At 48.8% G+C, this 21,482-nt stretch overlaps 1 protein-coding gene across 19 annotated transcripts in view; it reads right to left on the reverse strand.

Annotated features, from left to right (window-relative positions):
- CAMK2G (calcium/calmodulin dependent protein kinase II gamma) overlaps positions 1–1,177 on the reverse strand; it is a 162,658-nt gene extending 161,481 nt beyond the window's left edge. For 12 of the 19 annotated variants that reach the window (XM_050960155.1, XM_050960148.1, XM_050960152.1 and 9 more), the window contains exon 1: positions 943–1,175. In XM_050960155.1, the coding sequence (XP_050816112.1) occupies positions 943–1,007 (65 nt within the window). In that variant the 5' untranslated portion in view covers positions 1,008–1,175. Of the gene's footprint in view, positions 1–942 lie in introns of all 19 variants that reach the window. The other 7 variants (XM_050960141.1, XM_050960140.1, XM_050960139.1 and 4 more) reach the window with 3 other exon arrangements.
- Positions 1,178–21,482: the final 20,305 nt, after the last annotated feature.

Below are 21,482 nucleotides of genomic sequence, written 5' to 3' on the forward strand. Positions count from 1 at the left end.
AAGCAATCGGGCCCCTCCCTGCCCTCCAGAGTCCTGACCCCTACTCAGCTTCTGCTCCCACCCCCAACCTCTCCACATAAACCAACGAGAAACACTGCAAGCACCATTCCTTGGGCCACGGCTGGGTGCTGAGATGCAGGCTGCAGCAGCCACCTAGGAATCCGTGTAGGGATGGGGCAAAGAGATGCAGCAGTGCCCAGAGACTGGTGCAGGGAAGGAGGGGGAAAGATGCAGCAGTACTCAGGGATGCATCAACACACAGTGATCCCATCCTGTATACTGCTGCATCACCTCCACGTCCCCACAAGATCCCACTGCAGGTCTAGGTGTGCGTTTGGGAGCAGGAGAGTTGGGTGCAGCAGTGCCTGATCTCAAAACGGGGGAGGGGAGATCCCCTATACAGCCGCAGAACCTGGTCCTTCTGCAGGGCTGGGGGAATATCTCAGGAGGAAGCCAGAGCGACAACAGGGACAGCTGGAGTGAGTGTCCCGGGCTATGGCTATCACCAGGATGGTTTGAGGGAGCAGGGTGCAGCAGCCCCAAGCAGTCCTGGGGTGCACAGCCGCACATGGTGCAGGATGGGGGGGGCCTGACCTGCAGCTACACTTGGGGTTGGGATGTGAGTAACCCCGGGGGCGGCAGCACCCACTCCCCGTGCAGAACGGGGACGAGGGCGGTCCTAGGGTGCAGCAGAGCCTCCCGGCATCACTGTAGGGGCGGCAGGGGCAGGATCCCCGGGTGTAGCAGACGGCAGCTGCCGGCCCCAGGACCAGGGCAGCGGGAGGAGCCCGGGAGCTCACGGGCACCCTGTCCGGCATAGGAAGGTGGAGCGGGACAGCCCAGGTGCCACAGAGGCTCCGGGCGGGGGCTCCCGGGAGAGAGGCGGGCGGGAAGGGACTCAGCCGGAGGTCCCCGGGGCGCAGGGCCGGGCGGGCTCCGTACTTGCCGAGCTCCTCGTAGAGCTGGTAGTCGTCGGTGAAGCGGGTGCACGGGGCGGTGGTGGCCATGCTGGGCTGGGCTCAGCGCCACTCGGGCATGGGGCTGGGCGAGGCGCGGGTTGCTGCCGGCCGGCGCGGGCGGATCGCGCTGTCCTCGGGGCAGCCTCCTCCGGTGGCTGCTTGGCTCCCCGCACCGCCCTGCACAGTCACCGCTCGCCAGGGAGGAGAAGGAGGCTGAGCCCCCGCCAGCACCGCGAGATCTTACTGGGAGACACCCCCCGCCCGCCCCCTGCCTCCGCCCGGCCCCGGGGTGGGGCCGCGCCCTGGCGCTCGGGGCAAGCGGGCGGTGCTGGGCCCGGGGGCGCAGGCTGCAGCAGGCGAGCCCCCACCTTTGCCTGTCTGCCGGGGTAAGGTGCTACAGCCTGACCCCCCCCCGCCCCAGCACGGAGCAGGAGGAGACGCAGCGGAGTAACCGGGGCGCGGGAGCCCCTCGCGTGCGCCCCCGACTCACAGCCAGAGCACCCCCAGCTCGGCGAGAGCCCTATTTGCGTGGATGGGGCTGGGGGACGTAAGGGGGGGAGCGATAGTGAGGAGGAAACCAGCCCGAGAGCTCCCCACAGCCTGGCCGGGGCCGGGTCTGGGTCTGACCCCTTGTTGCTCCTAGGCACGGGGGCGGGTAGAAGTGCAGCCGGATAAACTTCCTGCATGCACCGAAAAGGGGAGGGCTGCAGCCTGAGATCCCTGCGCGAGGAACGTGCAATAGGGCGGGCTGAGAGTCCCGCGCGGATAGATAAGGCTACAGGAGATTAACCCTTGTGTGCACCAAGAGAAGGGGAACTAGTGCAGCCCGACCCCACCATACGCAGAGGGGAGGAGGAAAACTGCAGTCTCTCCCTTCTCTCCATGGGCCAATGGGGTGGGGAGAGGAAGGGGCAGTTAAGAGCAAGAAAACAACTGCTGTCTAACCCCAGCGTGCACATAGAGGGTGGTAACTGCAGTCTGACAGATCTCCTGTGAAGTGGGGATAACCCCTGCATGTCCTGCGACGTGGAGAATGTGCACCTAAAAGGGGGAACACCTTGACATTGCTAGCTCCGGGCACCAAGGAGAAGGAACTACACTCTGACAAAAGAAACTAGGGGTGCTGATGTGAACTGGAAAATAGATACACCCTGAGCAGTTAGCCCAGGATTCATAGACGACACACGCTGGAGTGAGGAAAAAACATTCGCCAGAGGGTGCTTTGTCTCGTTGGTTACATACAGAAATCACTAAGGAAAATAACCAGGTGGTGAAATGGCAGAATAGTAACTCATGCAGTGCCTTAAAACTGACGGAGCCTTACCCTGCACTCACACACACTCACTGGTAGGTGGGGCTTCATCCCACTAAGGTACCCACCAAAGGACGAGCCTTGTGCTCTCCAGAAAAGTAAACCAGACTCCATTCTGTCTCTGCAGTTTGTGCCATTCAGGAGATGCTTTCCATAGCAACTTTATAGGCAAGTTTATTTTCACTTCTCCTGTTTAAGGATTCTTTCTCTGAGTGATTGCCAATAAAATATTCTTTGATTTATGACAAACCAAGTCTAGTTTGGAGATTGTGTTTTCGGGCAGCGGCAGGCCTAGCTGAAGAGGGCAAATGTTCTTTGGCCTCTCCAAAGAGTCAGGAAAAAGAGCATGTTACAGACACAGGGAGACCAACTCACTCTAGCAGTATTGAGCATTAGTATTAAACTGATTTGAAGATTGAAAGCACTATAGAAATGCTAGGTATTATTATTGTATGTGAAAGGACCAGCAAGGAAGCCCTCTTCTATCGTTCAGCAAAGTAACAGGAACACATAGCAGCAGTGAACAGTTGTCTGTCCATCTGTCTGTATAGGGCTTATACAGCCTCTCTGAGCCTTCAAAGCGTAGGCCACGTAAATTATAGAAATAGAGCAAGGGCAAATGTGGAAAACAGGCAGCAGAAATAGGGCAATACAACGTTACAAAAAAACAACACAACAGAAAGGTGAGCAGGAAACCACTGCATGCCACACCTCCTATTGTGCCCACACTGACAGTACTGGAAACTGCTGACAAAACAGAATCATTTAAAGACCCTCAAATTATCTCACCAGCCAGTGCCCCTCATTGAGACTGCATAGTAGCAGGCCCTTTAGTGCTGAATGGAAGCTGCTGTTACGGCCCCATTCATCCACCTCTGGTAGACCCTGTCTGTGATGGAAACCACTTCAAGCCGAGGGGTGCAGCAGGACCCCAGCACCCCTGTTCCCAGCACCTATGGATCCAGCAGATGCACACCTAGTAACAGGTTTCTGTGGCCCAAATTCCATCAGATACACTCAGTGCAGTAAAGGTGGGCCAGCAAGAAGCACTTGATTCCCACAGTGCAATTATGCTGAACCCAGCACTTGACATAAATTGGAGCAGCTCAGGGGCTGCTTTAACTTATGTCAGCTAGCTCTGGTCTCTTGTGTTAATTTAGATGGAACATAATGCCAGTTGTAAATTGGTGTAGTACAGGCACACTTGAGCCTTTCCCCGCATCAGGGCATCTGGAGGCAGTTAGCGGAGGAGACTTTTATGCCACTTTGTAGCTCCTGTACATCAAGCAAATTTTAGGGTGGACACTTAGGGCCCGGTCATACCACTTTGTATTGCATGAATGGTCAGGAGGAGAGAATTTGGGCTTGTGTGTTGGTCCTGGGGTCCTGCAGGAAGAAGAAAGAGGATTTAGGAAAAAGCGGCACAAACCACCACAAATGGATACAGCAGCGGGAAGAACATACCCCAAACTATGTATTAAGCTAGCAAATCTGAGCGTGGGAGCCCAACAATGTACAAAAGAGATCCAAACAATGCAGGTGGGCAGGGTCTGATCTAGGTTTTTTGCTGCCCCAAGCAAAAACATTTTTGGCTGCCCCCTGTCCCAGCCCTGGGCTCCTCGCCGCAACCCCCTGTTGCCCCAACCCTGGGCTCTCCCCCCCACACCCACACCCCCTGCCGCCCCAGCTCTGGGCTATCCCTTTCCCTCCCACCATTGCCCCCCCACCCCTTCTGCCCCAGCCCTGGGCTCTCAACCCCCCCACCCCTAGGTCACTGGTAACTCGCTCCCAGGGCAGGTCATTCAGCAGGAATTTTAGATGTGCACAGAACACAGACAGGATTGGTTCCCATATGGTTACAGAACTGCAGTAAAGTGGAGCAATTTTCAGCTTGTGTGATTGGAGGATATCTGGATGCATATTATAAGACTGTCCTACGTATGTGAGGAAAAGTTGAGGTGCCTTTATTATTCTTTTGTCCCATTCTTTCTTTCTATGGGGAATTTGCCAATGCAGTATCACTGTCTTCCTTTTAAACGAACAAACAAACAAACAAACAAACAAACAAACAAAATGGCAATGGCTGTTGAAAATAGCAATCCCAGCCATAATAACCACTGAGAAGCATTTCTTGCTCAATTTTATCCTACTTTTTCTACAGCAAGTTACAGTGGATCAGTATATTTGATTTGGGAGAAATGAAGTAACAGCTGCCCAAACTGAGCTTGAGCACTCCTGAATTTTGAGGTGTTCAAATCTGGAAGGCAGGTGCTGGGTGTGTGCGTGGGGGGGGGCTGTGGGCTCCACGGGGGAGCACGGCAGCATGTATGCAGCCTGCCACGCTGGTCTGAGTGGCACGGTAAGGGGGCTGGGGGGTTGGAGAAGGGATATGGGGTTCCGGGGGAGGCAGTCAAGGGGCAGGGAGCGGGGGGGTTGGATGGGGCCAAGGTTTGGGGGGACAGTCAGGGGACCAGCAGCAGTTGGATAGGCATGGGAGTCCCAGAGGTTTTGTCAGGGGACAGGTGGGGGTGAGGTTCTAGGGGGAAGTTGGGGGGGGTCTCAGGAGGGGGCAGTTGGGGACAAGGAGCAGAGGCGATAAGATAGGGGGTGAGGTCCCAAGGGGCAGTTAAGGGTAGGGGTCCCAGGAGGGGGCAATCAGGGGACAGGGAGCAGGGGAGGTTGGATGGGTTGGGGTTTCTGTGGGGGGCAGTCAGAAGGAGTGGATGGTGGCAGGCTGGGGCTACCCTCCCTCCCAGTGGAGTGTCCTGTTTTTTGAATGTTAAAATATGGTATCCCTACCATCCACAGTGCAACTCTCCACTCACAGCATCCTGCCGCATGAGGTCCCCCTCCTTCCTTTTCAGTTGGTAGTGGCCAAAGGAATGCTGGGAAATGTAGTTCTTTCCCTGCTCCAGGGCTGGTTCTATAGGCAGGGAGCTAACCAAGGAACTACAGCTCCCAGGGTCCCCTGTTGGTTCTCAGCTCCCACGCTGGATCCCTGCCGCCCCTGCAAATGGGCTGCCCCAAGCACATGCTTGCTTTGCTGGTGCCTAGAGCCGCCCCTGCAGGTGGGATCTGGGGAGAGAGGGTCAGCACCACAGTTAGCAGCATGCAGGGATGAAGGGGTCCAACATCAAGGTAAGGCTGCTTGCTACTTTTTTCCTTACTGTGAAGGAAAGGTAGAGAGATGGGAAAGAAACAGAGATGGGGAAAGACTCCTAATTCTTAGCACCTTATGAACTTAAAGTGGGCCAGATTGTGCTGGGTCACAGATGCAGCCAAAATAAATAAACAGAGGTGGATCTGGCCTGAGTTCAGAGATAGAGCAAGCAGGGAAGAGAGGGCAAGTGAAATGGTAACCCAGGGGAAGGAGGATACAGACAGAAAAGGGAGAGAGGAAAGGATAGCCAAAGGAGGAAAAAGAACAAGAGGTATTGAGCAAAAAAAAAAAAAAGGGGGGGGCAGAGAGATAGAAAGAAATATAAAGAATTAAACCGTTTTTTAAAAAGCCAGAAAGCTCTCTCTTCAGGTTAGAAAATGATGGTGTTCTAAAGAATGTCATTATTTCTATTGCTGTAGCATGTGAGGACCCCAGAGAAATATTATCATACCTTTGTATTTAGGCACTGTACCAACAAACCCAGAGACAGTCCTTGCCCCAGAGAACTGACAATCTAGATTTTGTTGAAAATCCATTGTCAGCTCATGACCTAGCACTATATTAAGAGTCCATTTTAAACCCTGTCTCTGACCCTACCTATTGAAAGGAGGAGATTGGAAGGAAACGATGAGAGTAGCAATGAGAGTGCGAAGAGAATGCTAACCTGCATCTTTCACCTCCTGGTCAGCTAAGTGCCTGCCAGGCTCATTAAGACCAACAATGGGACACATGCATCAGCAACCAGGCTGAGCTTCACTTCCCAGGCAATATTCAGAGATGAAAAACCCGAAACATAGCAACCGTTCAATAAAGAAAGGGACAACTGTTGACAGCGAAGGACATACTGAAACCAGAAAACCTTCTGTCATGAGCAAGGGCAGTTTGGAGGGGACAGAAGAGATACCAGACTCCAGGGATCACAAGCAACTGATCTTGTCTTTAAACAAGGGAGGGGAAATGTGATTTTCTTTTAATTATAAGATAGTCACCGGGCCTGATCCAAGGCCCGCAGTGAAGTCAATGGGAACTTTTCCATAGATTACAACAGGCTTTGGATCAAGCTCATCCAGTTAATAGGGACTCAGTGACTGAGCGCTGTGCTGATCCCACAGAACTAGGTGAGGAACAATAGCGAGGGGAGGGGTACAAAGCAGGATGTTTGCTATTCAGAAATGCTACAAGAAAAAGTGGGGAGTGGAGACAAACAAAAGGAGACAACGAACGTGGAATGGAAAGCTGAACGTGTGTTCTACGCTGCCCGTATTATAGGAGCAGATAGATACCAGATTCCTGTTTTTGAAGCTTGCATTAAGAGAGAAGTGCTGTATAAATTGAGAGACAGACTTAATTAAACCAAGTACCGAGTGGGAGACTGAATTATGGGTATAGAGTTTTCAGAAGGAATCTAGGCAAAATGAAGCAGGAGGAGGGGAAGCAATATGGATAAGAGTGCATAGTGTCAACAGAAAGAAATATGAGTGTTCTGGCTGACACAGCAGAGTCTACTTGCATCGAGGTAAAGGATAACACTGCAGTAAAGGGGAAGCTTGGATGGTGCCTGGACAAATTATGTTGTAGAGACTTGAAAATATTTGTAGAGATAAAGGAGGCTTTTGAAAAGGGCTGTTCAGTGGTTATGGGGGATTTCAGCTACCAGATACTGGGCCATATCCTGTTCTCAGTTACCCCCATATAAACTCTGGAGACAGTCCATTGCCTGTAGTGGAGTACTCCAGATTTACACTGGCTGGGAGGGCAGAATTTCGCCCACTAACTAGAAAAACAACAGTGGAAACTCTAAGGAGGACATGTTCATGGGGGTAGTACAGGTTTGCTTCCTTATATTATACCACCAGCCAAGTCAGGGATTAATCTGGGTTTAATAACTGGCACTGAGTTAGATACGATCAAACAAAAATATGTAAATCATCTAGGTCCTTATGTAAAACCCACTGAAACCAATGGGAGCCTTTCAATTGATTTTAATGGGTTTTGGCTCAGGCCCCAGGTACCCCCAGACCCTAGTGTTAGGTTTGGAATGTTGATGAGTATCTGTGGGAAGGGAAGGAACATAAAAGCACTGGACCTCAGGAAAGCAGAGTGCAGGGCTACAAAGCAAGTGAAAGGAAATTGGCTGGAATTCAACTCACAGTGGAAAATGGGAAAGTACAATATTTAGCTGTCAGGGAAGCTGCACACAGCAATCATTCCAGTAATATTAAACAAGCGAAAAAGGCAATAGGTACTAACGTGCCAAGCAGGGTGGTGCCAAGCTGCGTAAGAGATGAACAGCCGACATTAACAATGATAAAGAAACTGGGAAGGCTGAAGATGGAGAGAGAGAAACAAATAGGGGGAAATTAGGGGGAGCCAAAAAAAAAAAAAGAGAGAGATAAGTAACAAATAAAAAAAATCTAAAAACCAGTGAAAGTTTTAAAAATACATGTGTTTTAGTGTATCGGTTACTGGATCAGGACTGGAGGTTCTATTCATGCTCTGCTACAGACTCCTGGTCTGACCATGTCAAACTTCTCTGTTTCTCCTCCTTCCTTTTGTCTGTCTATTTAGAAAGCAAATTCTTTGGGGCAAGGTCTGGTGTACAACACTGAACACGGTGGAGCCCTGCTTTTGGTAGGCTCTCTCGGCACCACTGTAATAAATCCAGACAGAGGAGATAGAAAATACTGAGCCATCTTACAAATGAGTGCTAAGAGCTTCTATTGAGGCATGAAAAGTAGTGAGTTTGCTTCTGTCTTTGCAGAGGAAGAGTGTGGAGGGCTGTCTTAATCAGGCACAGTTCCCCAGGAGTGACAGCTGAGGCACAAGTAGAGTGTACAGAACAAAACTGATTCTAAATATATAGAGGGCAGATTCTGAAACTTGACTAGTCATTTCAGATGCCAAACTTGACTTTCAGAAAATGTTGAGAACCAACCAGAGAAATCAGGTTCCTTTAAGGTGTCTCAGGCTGGATACCCAAAAAGTGAGGCAGCCAAAATCACTACTCACTTCTGACAATCTTGACCTGGGTACATATAAGTGACTCACAGATGTGGGTAACACACATCCCCAAGCACAAAAGGAAGTGAGCAAGGAAACAGAGGAACCTTTAAACAGATGAATTTAAAAATTTTACATGAAAAACTCACTAGATTCTGGAGAACTGGACAGAGGCAATCATAGGAATAACCATATTAGAACATACCAATCGACAGTCCATCTAATTCAGTATCTTGTCTCCATTAGATACTTATTCCAGATGATAAACGTGAAGGAGTTAAAAATCAAACAAACAAGAGACCCAGAGAACACACCTACACATTTGTGCAATATTGTATCATGGAGGGGTATTTCCTCTTGTCCCCTCCCCAGCTGTTAATCAGAATATGCCCTGAAGCATGAGGTTTGGTATCACTTGTAATTTTAATCCTATCTTGTATCAGTACAGATGCCATTCTGTTTCACATCAATGCCTAATGCTTCTTTGATTCTTACTGAAGATATTTAAGTCAATAATATCCTATAGCATGGAGTGCCGCACGTTAATTAGATCCTGCAAAATAGGATCTGATAACACTATAAATATGTTCTGTTTTAATGTCACTGAGTGCTTGTTAGTTCTCATATTATGGGAGAAGGAAAACAGGCATGCCTGATCATCATCCCCTGTTTTATGTGCCTATACCATGATATTGCAAAGCAGTGGAAGGGGCTCAAAGAAATGGGGAGGGGACTAACAGCTACTCTCAGGAATGTTTCCACCTCTGGCTGGTGTGGGTCTCCGTTTAGTTGCTGGGTTGCCCACTGGCTTCTGGGTGCTGGCTCTCCCCCTTGCCCTGCTGGCTGCAGGACTCTTTTTACAAGGACTGGAATACAGGACTCTTAGTAGAAGAGAAGTTTGGTTTTCTTCTCACCTCTAAGGGCTTGAGAGTTTGGATTTCTTAAGTGAAGCTTGGATCCTGGCATAGGAGATGGCCGTCTTCACAATGAGTTTTGTCTCCCTGTGCTGCAACAAGCCTGCTGAATTCACTCTCTGCGCAGTGCTCCTATGTGGGACTTCAGGCAGCACATATCCGGGGACCTGAGGCCAGGGGCACCATTTTAGGGGGCAGCCCCCTCAAGTTTCATACCTGAGGTTTACTCACAGTGCACATGGAGCTTTTACTGCAACACAGCTTGAGTGTGAAGAGTTTGGAAGCTGGGAGCAGCACAGCCTTTGGGGCAGGGAGTTTGTTTAAAGGCTTGTCGTTAAAGTAAATAAAGGTTTGTTAGATGATCCTGAAAGCATTGTCAGGAACTCCAGTTAAAAGATAGGAAACAAAGGGTAGGAATAAATGGTGAGAATAGAGAGGGGTAAATAGCGGTGTCCCCCAGGGGTCTGTTCTGGGACAAGTTCTGTTCAACATATTGATAAATGATTTGGAAAAAGGGCTAAACAGTGAGGTGGCAAAATTACTTACGACAGTTAAGTCCACAGCAGACTAAAGAGTGACAAAACTGGGTGACTGGGTGACTTACTTCTTATCAAACTGTCTGTACTGGGCTATCTTGATTATCACTTCAAAAGTTTTTTTTCCCTTACTTAGTTGGTAAGACAACTCCCACCTTTTCATGGTCTCTGTATGTGTATATATATCTCCTCAATATATGTTCCATTCCATGCATCTGAAGAAGTGGGCTGTAGCCCACGAAAGCTTATGCTCAAATAAATTTGTTAGTCTCTAAGGTGCTACAAGTACTCCTGTTCTTTATAATGACAGATGAAATTCAATGTTGATAAATGCCAAGTAAGGCACATTGGAAAACATAATCTCAACTATTCATAGAAAATGATGGGATCTAAATAAGCGATTACCCATCAAGAAAGATCTTGGAGTCATTGTGACTAGTTCTTTGAAAACGTTTGCTCAATCTGCAGTGGGAACCAAAAAAGTAAACAAAATGTTGGGAATCATTAGGAAAGGGATAGATAATAAGACAGAAAATATCATATTGCCTCTATATAAATCCCTGATACGCCCACATATTGAATAGTGCATGCAGATGTGGTCATCCCATCTTGAAAAAGATATATTGGATTTGGAAAAGGTTCAGAAAAGGGCAACAGAAATGCTTAGGGGTATGGAAGAGCTTCCATATGAGGAGAGATTAAAAAGACTGGAACTTTTCAGCTTGGAAAAGAGATGACTAAGGGGGGATATGATAGAGGTGTATAAAATCATGACTGTTGCAGAAAAATTGAAAGGAAATGTTATTTATTCCGTCACATAACACCAGAATAGGGGTCACTGAATGAAATTAATAGGCATCAGATTTAAAACAAACAAAAGAAAGTATTTCTTCACAGTCAACCTGTGGAACTCTTTGCCAGGGAAAGTTGTGAAGGCCAAAACTATAACAGGGTTCCAGTAAGAACCAGATAACTTAATGGAGGATAGGTCCATCAGTGGTTATTAGCCAGGACGGGCAGAGATGGTGTACCTAGCTTCTGTTTGCCAGAAGCTGGGGTGAGCGACAGGGGATGGATCACTTGATGATCACCTGTTCTGTTCATTCCCTCTGAAGCACCTGGTACTGGCCACTTTTGAAAGACAGGATACTGGAGTAGATGGACCATTGGTTTTACCCAGTATGGCCATTCTGATGTTCTTTAATAGAACCCCTCTGTAACCCACTAGAGCCCCCCTCCCCTCCCGGAACTGAGATTGAATCCAGGAGTCCTGACAGAGTTAGTAAAAAAGTAAGAATATATATTAGAATTTTAAATCCACCCAGTGTCCCTTAAGTGACTTGCCACAAGATGTCAAAACATGTTAGTATGAGAGCTGAGTGGGTCTAATATTTATTTATTTTTCTTTATTTTAGATAAGAATTAGATACAGGGCTCCTGCCAGCTAATTGCTAAGTTATCTGCCAGAAAACTAGATTTTACAAGCACCTAAGTAGCCTTGGAATCATGGTTACAGTTGCCCCTCCCCGCAGTCTGAAGTGATGCCCCTGCCCGAGGCACAGTCATTTACGGCATTTGGGGCAGATGGAAAGTCTGTTCTTGATTCCTGACACAAGCATGGCTGGCACCGGCAAAGCTGTGAGAGTCTCCCCAACAATCGCATTACATGTTTCTTGTCTTGGGAGGAATCTAGCCCTTCCATGGTATGAGCCAGCCATATCTGGCTCCCACAGTGGTACATGACAGAGCTACAGAACAAGGAGCAATGGTCTCAAGTTGCAGTGGGGGAGATCTAGGCTGGATATGAGGAAACATTATTTCACTAGGAGGGTGGTGAAGCACTGGAATGGGTCACCTAGGGAGGTGGTGGAATCTCCATTCTTAGGGGTTTTTAAGGCCCGGATTGACAAAGCTCTGGCTGGGATGATTTAGTTGGTGTTGGTCCTGCTTTGAGCACGGGGTTGGACTAGATGACCTCCTGAGGTCTCTTCTATTCCTAATATTCTATAATATAGGAGAGGCTACATTAACTGTCAGCAGGAGTAGCCTTTGTGGCACCCTCTCTCAAGCTTTCAGCCTTGCTAAGGAAGGGACTGCTACTCTCTCCCTGCATCCTAAGCTGCAAACACCACTGGCTACTCCCAGGGCTGGCTCTAACTTTTTTGCCGCCACAAGCAAAAAAAAAAGAGCGCCGCCCCGCTGTAACACCCCCCCGAGCGCTGCCCAAGTCCCCGCCCCCTGAGTGCCGCACCACCCAAGCCCTCAAGCGCCGCACCGCTGAAGCCCCAAGCCCCTCCCAAGCACTGCGCTGCCAAAGCCCCTCGCCTGTCCCAAGCACCTCGCCGCGCAGCCCAAGCCCCCCGCTCCTCTGAGCACCGTGCCGCCCAAGCCCCCCGCCCTCCGAGTGCCGTGCCGCTCCATCCAAGTCCCCATCCCCCCAAGTGCCATGCTGCCGAAGCCCCCCGCCCCTCCTGAGCACCGCGCTGCCAAAACCTCCTGCCCCTCCCGAGCCCCCCGCCGCACCGCACAAGCCCCCCAACCCCCCCGAGCGCCATTCCACCCAAGTCCCCGCCCCCGAGCATCACATCGCCCAAATTCCCGCTTCTCTGAGCCCTGCGCCACTAAAGCCCCCGTGCTCCCACCCCCTCGAGCGCCACGCCGCCCAAGCCGCCCCCACCGCACCCCCACCTCCGAGCGCCGCCCGGCCGAACCAAAAAAAAACCAAAACCCACAAGCCAAGTGCCACCCTACCCCAAGGTGCCGCCCCAAGCACGTGCTTGGTCAGCTGGTGCCTGGAGCCAGCCCTGGCTACTCCCCTAACTGGTTGATCCCATAGTACATTGATGCTTTTATTATACAGTAACTTTAAACAGCAGCTATATAAAACCCGAGGAGACATAGTACAGCTGGACTACAGCAGTGCTTATCCGAAGTGGAAGTTCCTTGCTCTAGGGTGGGGATTCAAGTATTGCACTTAGAAAGATATCAAGCTTCCAGTCCTCCTTCCTCTGTCCTCTCATCCACAAACACGGTCAGTATCAATTGTTGATCAAGTCAGCAGCAGGAAACATTGCCCACCATTCACATGAATCTAAAATGAAAATACTATCACATTCTGCAAACATCAATCATGATTCATCTGCTAACACTGCAGTTAGAGGGGGTGGGGGTTAAAATTGCCCTCAACTGGACACAGTCTCAGATTGGTGCTGTCTCATCCCATGGCTGGGCAAGTGTGAGGCAGATACTCCTACTATGTAGGTCAAGTGGAAAGGGTCCGTGTTTCTGGAGTGGAAGGTCCTAAAATCTGGACCTGGCCCTGACCCTGAAGTCTCTTGCCATTGGATGGCAGGTAGATGAGGGTACAGTGGTGATGAAATACTGGCATGAAACATTCTGAACACTCATCTTAAAACAGCCATCATGATGGAACTTTCAGTGGCTATTTTGAGATTCGTGTTGTTTGTTGTACCAAGATTAAGCTGATGCATTGGCTGTTATGTCAATGATTAACAGTGGGTGCTGACTCTATCATCTGAAGAACAGATATTGATAAAAAGGGTTCCACTTAGTGCCAGATGTGGTGAGTTTTGTAATGTGGACATCTAACCATGGACAAATAGTCTAATTTCACTTAGGCCACTGAACAACCAACATATGGTTTGGGTCACTATGGGCTGGATTCAACCCCGTATTTAAAGATATATTGCTCCATAGATCTCTCACTCAACCCATCTCTGACCCCTTCCTCATATTGTCATCTTCACTTATGGTACAAGCTGGTGCCAAGATCAGTGCTTTCTGGGAGGTGCTCAGTGACCTCAGCTCCTGCTGGCTTAGGCAGCTGTTGAAGGCATTCTGGCTCAGATCCTTCAAGATATGTGGATGCCTATTTCAGTGGAAATTAGGCACCTACATATCATTTGAGGATCTGAGCCTTTGCGCCTTGCAGGATAGGGTCCTCTAGCCCCAATCCTGCAGTGAGTTCTGTGCAGGCAGACTCCTGAGTTTGTGCAGAGCCCCAGCATAGTCAGTGGAGATCCCTGGGGGCTCATGATCTGCCCACCTAGAGCTCACTGCAGGATCAGGGCCTTAGCTTACTATCTCCTCAGGGCAGAGACTCCATCTTAATCTGTTTTACAAAATGCTATGAACAGCTTTGCAAGTATAAAACAGACATGAATAAATATTAACTGCATTCATTTCCAATTCCTCATGCCCACTATGGGATTTTAAACCACAATTGAGTTATTTAAGATTTAAAAAGAAAAAAAAACACATGAACAAAGTCATAGGTTTTTACTGTCTTCCAACTCTAAACTAGCTTAATGGAATTTCATCAAGCTTGAGAAGTTTCGGAGAAAAAAAGATTATTTTTGCCAATGTTATTAACTGAAACATGGGTTTTGAACAGACCCCCTTCCTAAATCTTAACTGGAGTGTTCAGAGGAGGGCAATATAACGCACTAAATGGAATAATCCTTCAACAGCTATAAATATGGAGTCTTTTTCCTCTGGGACAGTGATTCAAACGTGACCCACTTCAGCAGTGGTTGAAAGGCCATGGCAACCTGCTGTTCATTGTGCTGTGAAATGCTTTTCATAGTATCAGTCCACTCCCACATCAAACACCACTGCCACAGCTGGTGGGCCTCTGCTGGCAGCTTCAATAGAGAGCAAAGGACTGGGCAAAAGTGGTCCCTCAAGATCAGGGCCAACATACAACAGGCAGTGGAGCACACATGGAAAATTGGCACTACCACTGCCCATGCACTATCTGCAGATGAATAAATATAGAGGCCAATAGGCCATCACTCTCCAAGGCTATCCAGCCAGCACCTTTCACCAGCCCTAAACTCTAAAGATCCATTAATGGAAGATCTTGGTTTTTGTTTCCTCTGAATCCCCATGATCCAGAACTACATCTCGTCTGTATAAACACTGACTTGGTTTTAAAATGTCAAGGTCATGTCTAAAGGAGCTGGCATAGCCCTTCCTCTGTGAGACAGCCAGATTAACGTTTATGCATTGTTAAAAAAAATAAACATGTTAACCAAAGCTGCCTGAGTGTTTATGCGAGGAGAGACACAGTGTGCATAACTCTTCAAAGAACATTGGCAGCAATTTCCTACCCTGAGTAAAATAAATTAATTAATTAACACACACATCCTGTTAAACATCAAAGGAATATTTGGCTCCAGAGAACAATCTGAGAGACAGGCCCTGCGACTGTTTACAAACAGAGGCTAAGCCAACAAACACAGCAAAGAGGTAGCTGGGATTACAGTTCTCTGTGAACTAGACTCTCCAGTTTATCAGGGTTTCAGTTATTCACCTATGTGACAGGTATATTTTGTTGACTTTAATGCACCTAAGTAATGATAATATAGTGCTTCACAAATATTCACTGTTAATCCCCACAACACCCATGGGAGAAGGGTAGTTAGTGAGGCAGAGAGAACTGCAGGAACCTGCCCAAGGCCACAGAGCAAGGCAGTGGCAGAGCAAGGCTTAGACTTCAGTGTCCTTGCTCAGACACAAATAGTCAGAGACGGTCGCCTAGTTGTCCTAACTCTAAGGCACTAAGGCTTCCGACTCTCACCAGATTTCCATCAACTCCAACTGCCATCCAGGATTGAAAACTCATCGGCCTTGGGCTCCTAGCCAGGCTCCTGACGCACTTTTTTGAGGAGTGACTGCACGTTTTATTTCTTCCTGAGTCTCCTTCTGGGCATATTTTGTATCTTATTAATATAAAAAACTGCAAAAGGGGAAAAAAAATTAGTTCTTGACAGGTTAAAAACATTACATCCAGGATCTGTCAGTCTGGGTTGGGATCCCCATTAAAAAGCCACCACTGTGATCTCTGCAGTGACAAGGACTTCCTCCCAGTGAAGGGCAGAAAGAACGTGCACCTGACTGTGCTGGAACACAAATATTTGCTCAATCAAAATGCCTCAAAATATTTAAAGGAACTTCTATGCCAGAGAAGAGGGTATTATTTCAATGTTAAGTGTCCTTTTGGTATGGTACAAAGGTTCTCACAAATGCTGTCTCATAGCCACAGAATAAGGTCTTACCAGACCGGGAAATTGTTTCTGGAGAATTTGCAAATCACAGAAGTGCATATAGATGAAGTGGGACCCTAGTTCCACTCACACAGATGTGAAGGAGCTCTTGATATGTGCAGAGATGTGTGCCTAGCTGGGAGTAGGACAGTCGATATACACAGGTGCAGTGGAGCCCTGAACTGTGCTCATCAAGAGGAAGGAAGTTTACACTTGTGCAAGGATTATGGCTCCAGAGGAAGGGCTTTTGAATTGGCATGGGCCAGCCTTTGTCCGTGTTTTGGCTCTGCAGCATGGTGGAATGGAACCTGCACACTGAGGTTTTTGGTGGCTTCAGCCCTCAGTTAGCAATCATTCCCATGAGAAGAGCCACTTTCTCACGCAAGCTGCACCTAACTGGTGTAATAAAACCAGGAGTACAAATATCTTCTTTAGAGATTTCACTTGCTTTTGGCAGTTATTAAAAGCTCAATCCTGCAAGGAGCTAAGTGCCCTCAGCTACCAGGAGTTGACACTACCCAACTCAGCACCTCCCAGGATAAAGCCCCAAGTGTCTGTGCATGTGGCTGAATCTCCAAAGCAAATAGTCCGTTTTGGTAGGTTCTAGCGGTGTGAGAAGGCAAAGGCTCCCTCTTCTGGGAGAGACATGCCACTGGCTGTTCTAGAACTTCAGGAAAATTGAAATTAAAGTCAGTGCCTGAAGCCAGTCAGCTTCAGCTGGATTTATTCATCTTCCATTCAACTTCTGGTTCTTTTCCTGCCAGGGGCTTGCACCCAAAGTCCATTCATGCTGGGTACAGAAACCCCGTCTTGGTCCTTTGCCAAGCAAGTGATCACATAGCAGGAGTCCTCTTTCTAGCTGACACGTTAGTTTAGGTGACCTTTTAAAAACGCATTTATATTGATTTTTACTTAACTAATAAAATATGGCACTGAAAAGGGTATTACAGTTCATGAGTCAGAACTTGGACAGAATATACTGCGGGCATGCGTGCTGCTCCTGGTGGCTGCTCCATTTCTCTCACCACAAGATGGGCAAGTGGTGCTTAGATTGTATCTATAGGTGCATCCCCATATTTGTGTCAAACGCTCCTAGAGTTCCTCAAGCCATAGAGGTGATAGTTTCTTCAGGCTGTCTCTTAAATCTGTTATTCAGGAGGTGTTTTCCCTGGTTCCAATGAGTTATGCACCTCTTAGCAGCTGAAAGGGCTTGTTTAGCTTTTTCTTTTTAATATCTATTTGTCAAGATCCAAACCAGACAGGCTACTGAACACAATTTGTGGGGCATGCACACTCTAAGCATTCATCCAATTTTACTGTCAGCTACACTACTCCATGAGATTTGCATCTTTCTATATTCTCATTTTACATGGTAGAAAGGGGTGTTTTGCACAGGCACTGGCATGGGGCTCATGTATTCTGTGCCTCCTCTTAGGTGCTGTGTACATTCTGTACATAAAACTTAACCATATCTGTTTGCATCTGGTCTAGCTGCTGCTGCTGTGTCAAACTTCACGCAGGCAGAATTCCCAGAGAAGTCAATGGAAGTTTTGTCAGCAGTGGGTTTGGCACTTGCTTGGGTTTGTTGATGCACATCCCCATGGCAAACATTTTGTTAATTAAAAGTTTTCACAGAATCCAGCAGCAGATAAACTGCAGCTGGATTTTTCTGCTGACTCGAAATGGCTTCTGATTTCAGTGTGGCTTAAAGCTAAAGGCTGAGGAGTTGATTATTCAAACCCCTGCATCTTACTTCATTTGTATAATTACACACTCAAGGCTACATTAATGCAGTGCTGAGACTTTAACTGTACAAAAATCAGAACATTCACAGTTAACATTCCCAGGGTAGTTTTTCTGCATTTGTGTCAGAAGGCAATCAGCAGCATCCTGCATCTGCAGGAACCCTGAGGGCTGGGCTGGGTCATGCAGGAAGGTGTTGGCACTCAACTTCTTTCTAGTGCATCCTCTTACTTTTGCAATAGATTAGCAGATTGGCAACCCCCTCCACCCCATTAAGTCCCCTCCCACAGATGCTACCTCCCCACATCTGCTTTCTCTCATTCTGTCTTTTTTTCCCTTCTTTTTTTGTCCCTGTCAGGTTTTGTGGCTGCCCTTCTCTGTTCCCCACAGGCTAGAAGGCTACATGCTGCTGGGTGCGGCTGCATCCTTTGATGGCTCCGTGGAGCCAGGTCACACCTGCTCCTGCAGCTTAGCTCTGTAGCATAGGAATTGAGGAGAGAAGCTGGAGTCTTACCCTGCAACACTGTATACATGGGCTTCTTCTGTGGTCAGCTACAGTAGGGACTATTGGGAGATTGAGGATAGAGGACCATTGACTGCTTTAGACACAGCCTCAGCTGCAGAGCTGCACTGGGGAGGGACAGCTGGGGGGGGAAGGGAGGGGTCAAGCAACCGTCTCCATCCCCATTATTCTTCTATGACCCCTAATCCCCGGCATAGGCTGAGGCCCTTCAGGTGCCTGCCCCATTTGGAGAGCAGTGGTGAACAGGGCTGCAGCCTGCAGTAGTCCGAGTGAGAGGAGAGAACACCAGCATGGAGGACGGCAGCAGAGGTGGAGGCATGCCAGGGGTGTGCACGAGAAATGCTGCAGCCGCATTGACAGGGAGTTTGCAGGCATAGAAAAAACTGGAGGAGATGCCAAAGTTACAGTTAAGGCAAATGGGAAGTGGGAATGGAGGAAGGAGAGAAAGTCCCTGAACACGGGCTCAATCCTGCTCCCACAGATGACAGTAGGAGCAAGTGTGGGCCCTGAGGCTTTAAGGAGAGGTCAATGAGAGGAGAGGGTTAGAACTGCTGGTTGTACCAATGCAAGTCAGGGTTTACAAACTGAGGGCTGGTCCTGACAGCTACCAAGCACCTCCTGCCCCTAAGTCCCGCAAGTCCTGCAGTGGGACCAGAAGGCCTTCCTCCCCATCACAAGAACAGCTCAGCACCGTGTGAGATCTGGTCCCAAATCAAATCAGCTGATATTCTGTGTCCTTAACAACATAGGTCATCAGAAAGCAGGGTTGCAATGGCTAAGCTGGTGGTAGTGGTGGCTAAAATTCGATAGTACAAGTTTGGTGTCACCAGCCAGGCTACTTAAGATACCTAGCACAGAGTCATCTAGTGGAGAGAAGTGATCATTACATGGAAGAAACAATACAGAACTGAAAGTGGGTGAAAACTATCAATGAATTTTAACAGCAAAAGTTAACTGTCATGCAATGTGCAATATTAAGGTTGAGCCATTTGGCTCAGCAGTCTTCCTCCAGAAACATTTTAAAACAATATCAGCTTTTGTTCAACCTAGAAAGTACAGATTTAGATAACAAACCATCGGGACACCTCTGTAGGGAGAACTTTGTCCTGCAGGGATGGACAGAACACAGGAAACTGATACATTTGTTAATGTAATGGGTACAATGCCGTTTTTTAACCTGACACTGTACTGGAATACAGGCATAGTTATAGAGTATGGGCAAATTAATAACAGGCCAGAATGATGACTGCTCTGTCTGGAAGACACCTGGGGTATGACCTCCAGCTGAGACCGTTCTAGCACAGCAAATCAGCTTGAGCCCAGGAGAGGCCCTCTTCTAGCTCACCTGGTTCCTGGATGTCCTGAGAGGCTCAAGGGCAGTCTGCAGGACACCAGCCATCCAATTGGCTCTTTTTGCTCTAGTGTCTGGCCACCAATGAGAAGGCTCAGAGATCTCAGCCATGATATGCTGGCATGTTAAATGGACACCCCTGCTATATGTAATAGGATATTAAGCAAACCTTCCCCTCCAGTCTGCAGCGGAATTAAGGCCACATCCAGTTATTTACAGTCTTTAATCCTAAAGGGCTTAATTACAGAGCTAATGGAGACAATGTGCTTTCCTCTTAAGGAGCAACCAAACTAAATTACCCTCACCTCACCTCCTGGAAACAGCTTTGTTTTCAGCCAAGGTGTTTGAGAGGTATAAAAATTTTATTAAAATAAATGTTTGAAATGAAATATACACAGGTTGAGAGGGAAGGTACTGTACATCTGGAGTCAGGCTTGGGTTATGGAGGTTACAGATATCGTTTGCAAGGATGGAAAAAAAAAAACATACATATCGCATAACCGGCATAGACCCAGATTGGGGTGCAAGAGTTTTTAAAGTGTCAGTGAATAAGTAAGCTTGGGTTCACCACCCGTGGAATGAATAAGGAGTCCAAGTCAGTATCGGTGGAGCGGATAGGTACATGGGTGGGGTGCATCCCTTGGTCACTCAGGGAAGGAAGTGGGTTATTTCCCTGGTCGGCTGTCTCAATTACTCCGTGTGGTATTGGCGGTGTCCGGTGATGTGTTTGATATAAATGTCTCTGGACCACCTGATGACGTCGGACACCATGAGCTGTCTCATGAGCCGGGCGTAGTGTCGACCGACCCCACATGCTCTCAGAACCAGCTCATTGCGGGGGTCTCATGAGCCCAGGGCTCTCACGATCAGGGTGTGTACCTGGACTTCATAGCCCTGGGCTCTCAGGGTCTCAGCAAGCAGGGCATACTTCAACTCCTTCCGTGCTCGCACCTCGTGGAGAGCAGGGGACCGGTTTTCGAAAGGCACTGTGACATCTACCAGGAGGAGCGTCTTCTTTTCTGCGTCCGTCACGACGATGTTGGGTCGCAGTCAGCTGTCTGTCCCGGGGATGGCGGAGTTGACGGTGATCTTCCCCAGGGACGGTGGGATGGCTTTCACTAGTCGGTTCTGGATGGCGTTCTGGCGGTGCTGCCAGGCTCTGGAGTGCTGCTTGCATCCACACAGGACATGCGGCAGGGTCTCGTTCACATAGCTGCACTTCCTGCAGCGCTTGTCCTGGCTGCCGTGGCGGATGGCTCCGTTGAGGGGAACGCAGTTGAGTTGGGCCCTGTGGATGAACCGCCAGTGTGCGAACCTGGTGAAGCTGGCCCTGGGGAGGAAGTGGTTACTGGCATTCCACTTGCTGGACACCTCGAACACCTTGCCCTTGTCCGGCTTCCGCTTGAGGTTCTTGGCGTAGTGGTAGCGGATGGCATCTTTCAGGGACCTTTCTAGCATGGCTCTGGCAGTCGGGGTGATGATGGTGTGGTCCGGGGTCTTTATGCATGGCACCAGTATTCCCAGCTCCCGGCGTTCCTTGCACCACTTCCAGCAGCAGACGATCCTCTTCCCCAGGCATCTTGAGGCGTTGCGGGCACGGATCCAGAGAGAGGATAGGTCTCTTCCCTCTCTCCTGAACTCAGCCTACAGGGAGCCGCTGAGGTAAGTGGCAACGTCCCGCTCGGAGCAGGCCCTGGCAATGCGTTTCCTGACCACAACCCGTACAGACTCCTGTGCGATGCTCCTCACTTTTGGGTCCGGGCACGTCAGGAGGCGGAAGGTGTGGGTCATCACTGCCACGTCACACAGGTCACCCATCTGAGGTACATTGGCACCGCTCTGTCTGTGGGAAATGTAGGTGATGTCCATGCTCGCTCACTGGGGAAGGTGGAGCCATTTCTTCACCAGCTGTCTGA

The sequence above is a fragment of the Gopherus flavomarginatus genome, chromosome 6, assembly GCF_025201925.1.
Source record: "Gopherus flavomarginatus isolate rGopFla2 chromosome 6, rGopFla2.mat.asm, whole genome shotgun sequence".
Classification (NCBI taxonomy): domain Eukaryota; kingdom Metazoa; phylum Chordata; order Testudines; family Testudinidae; genus Gopherus; species Gopherus flavomarginatus.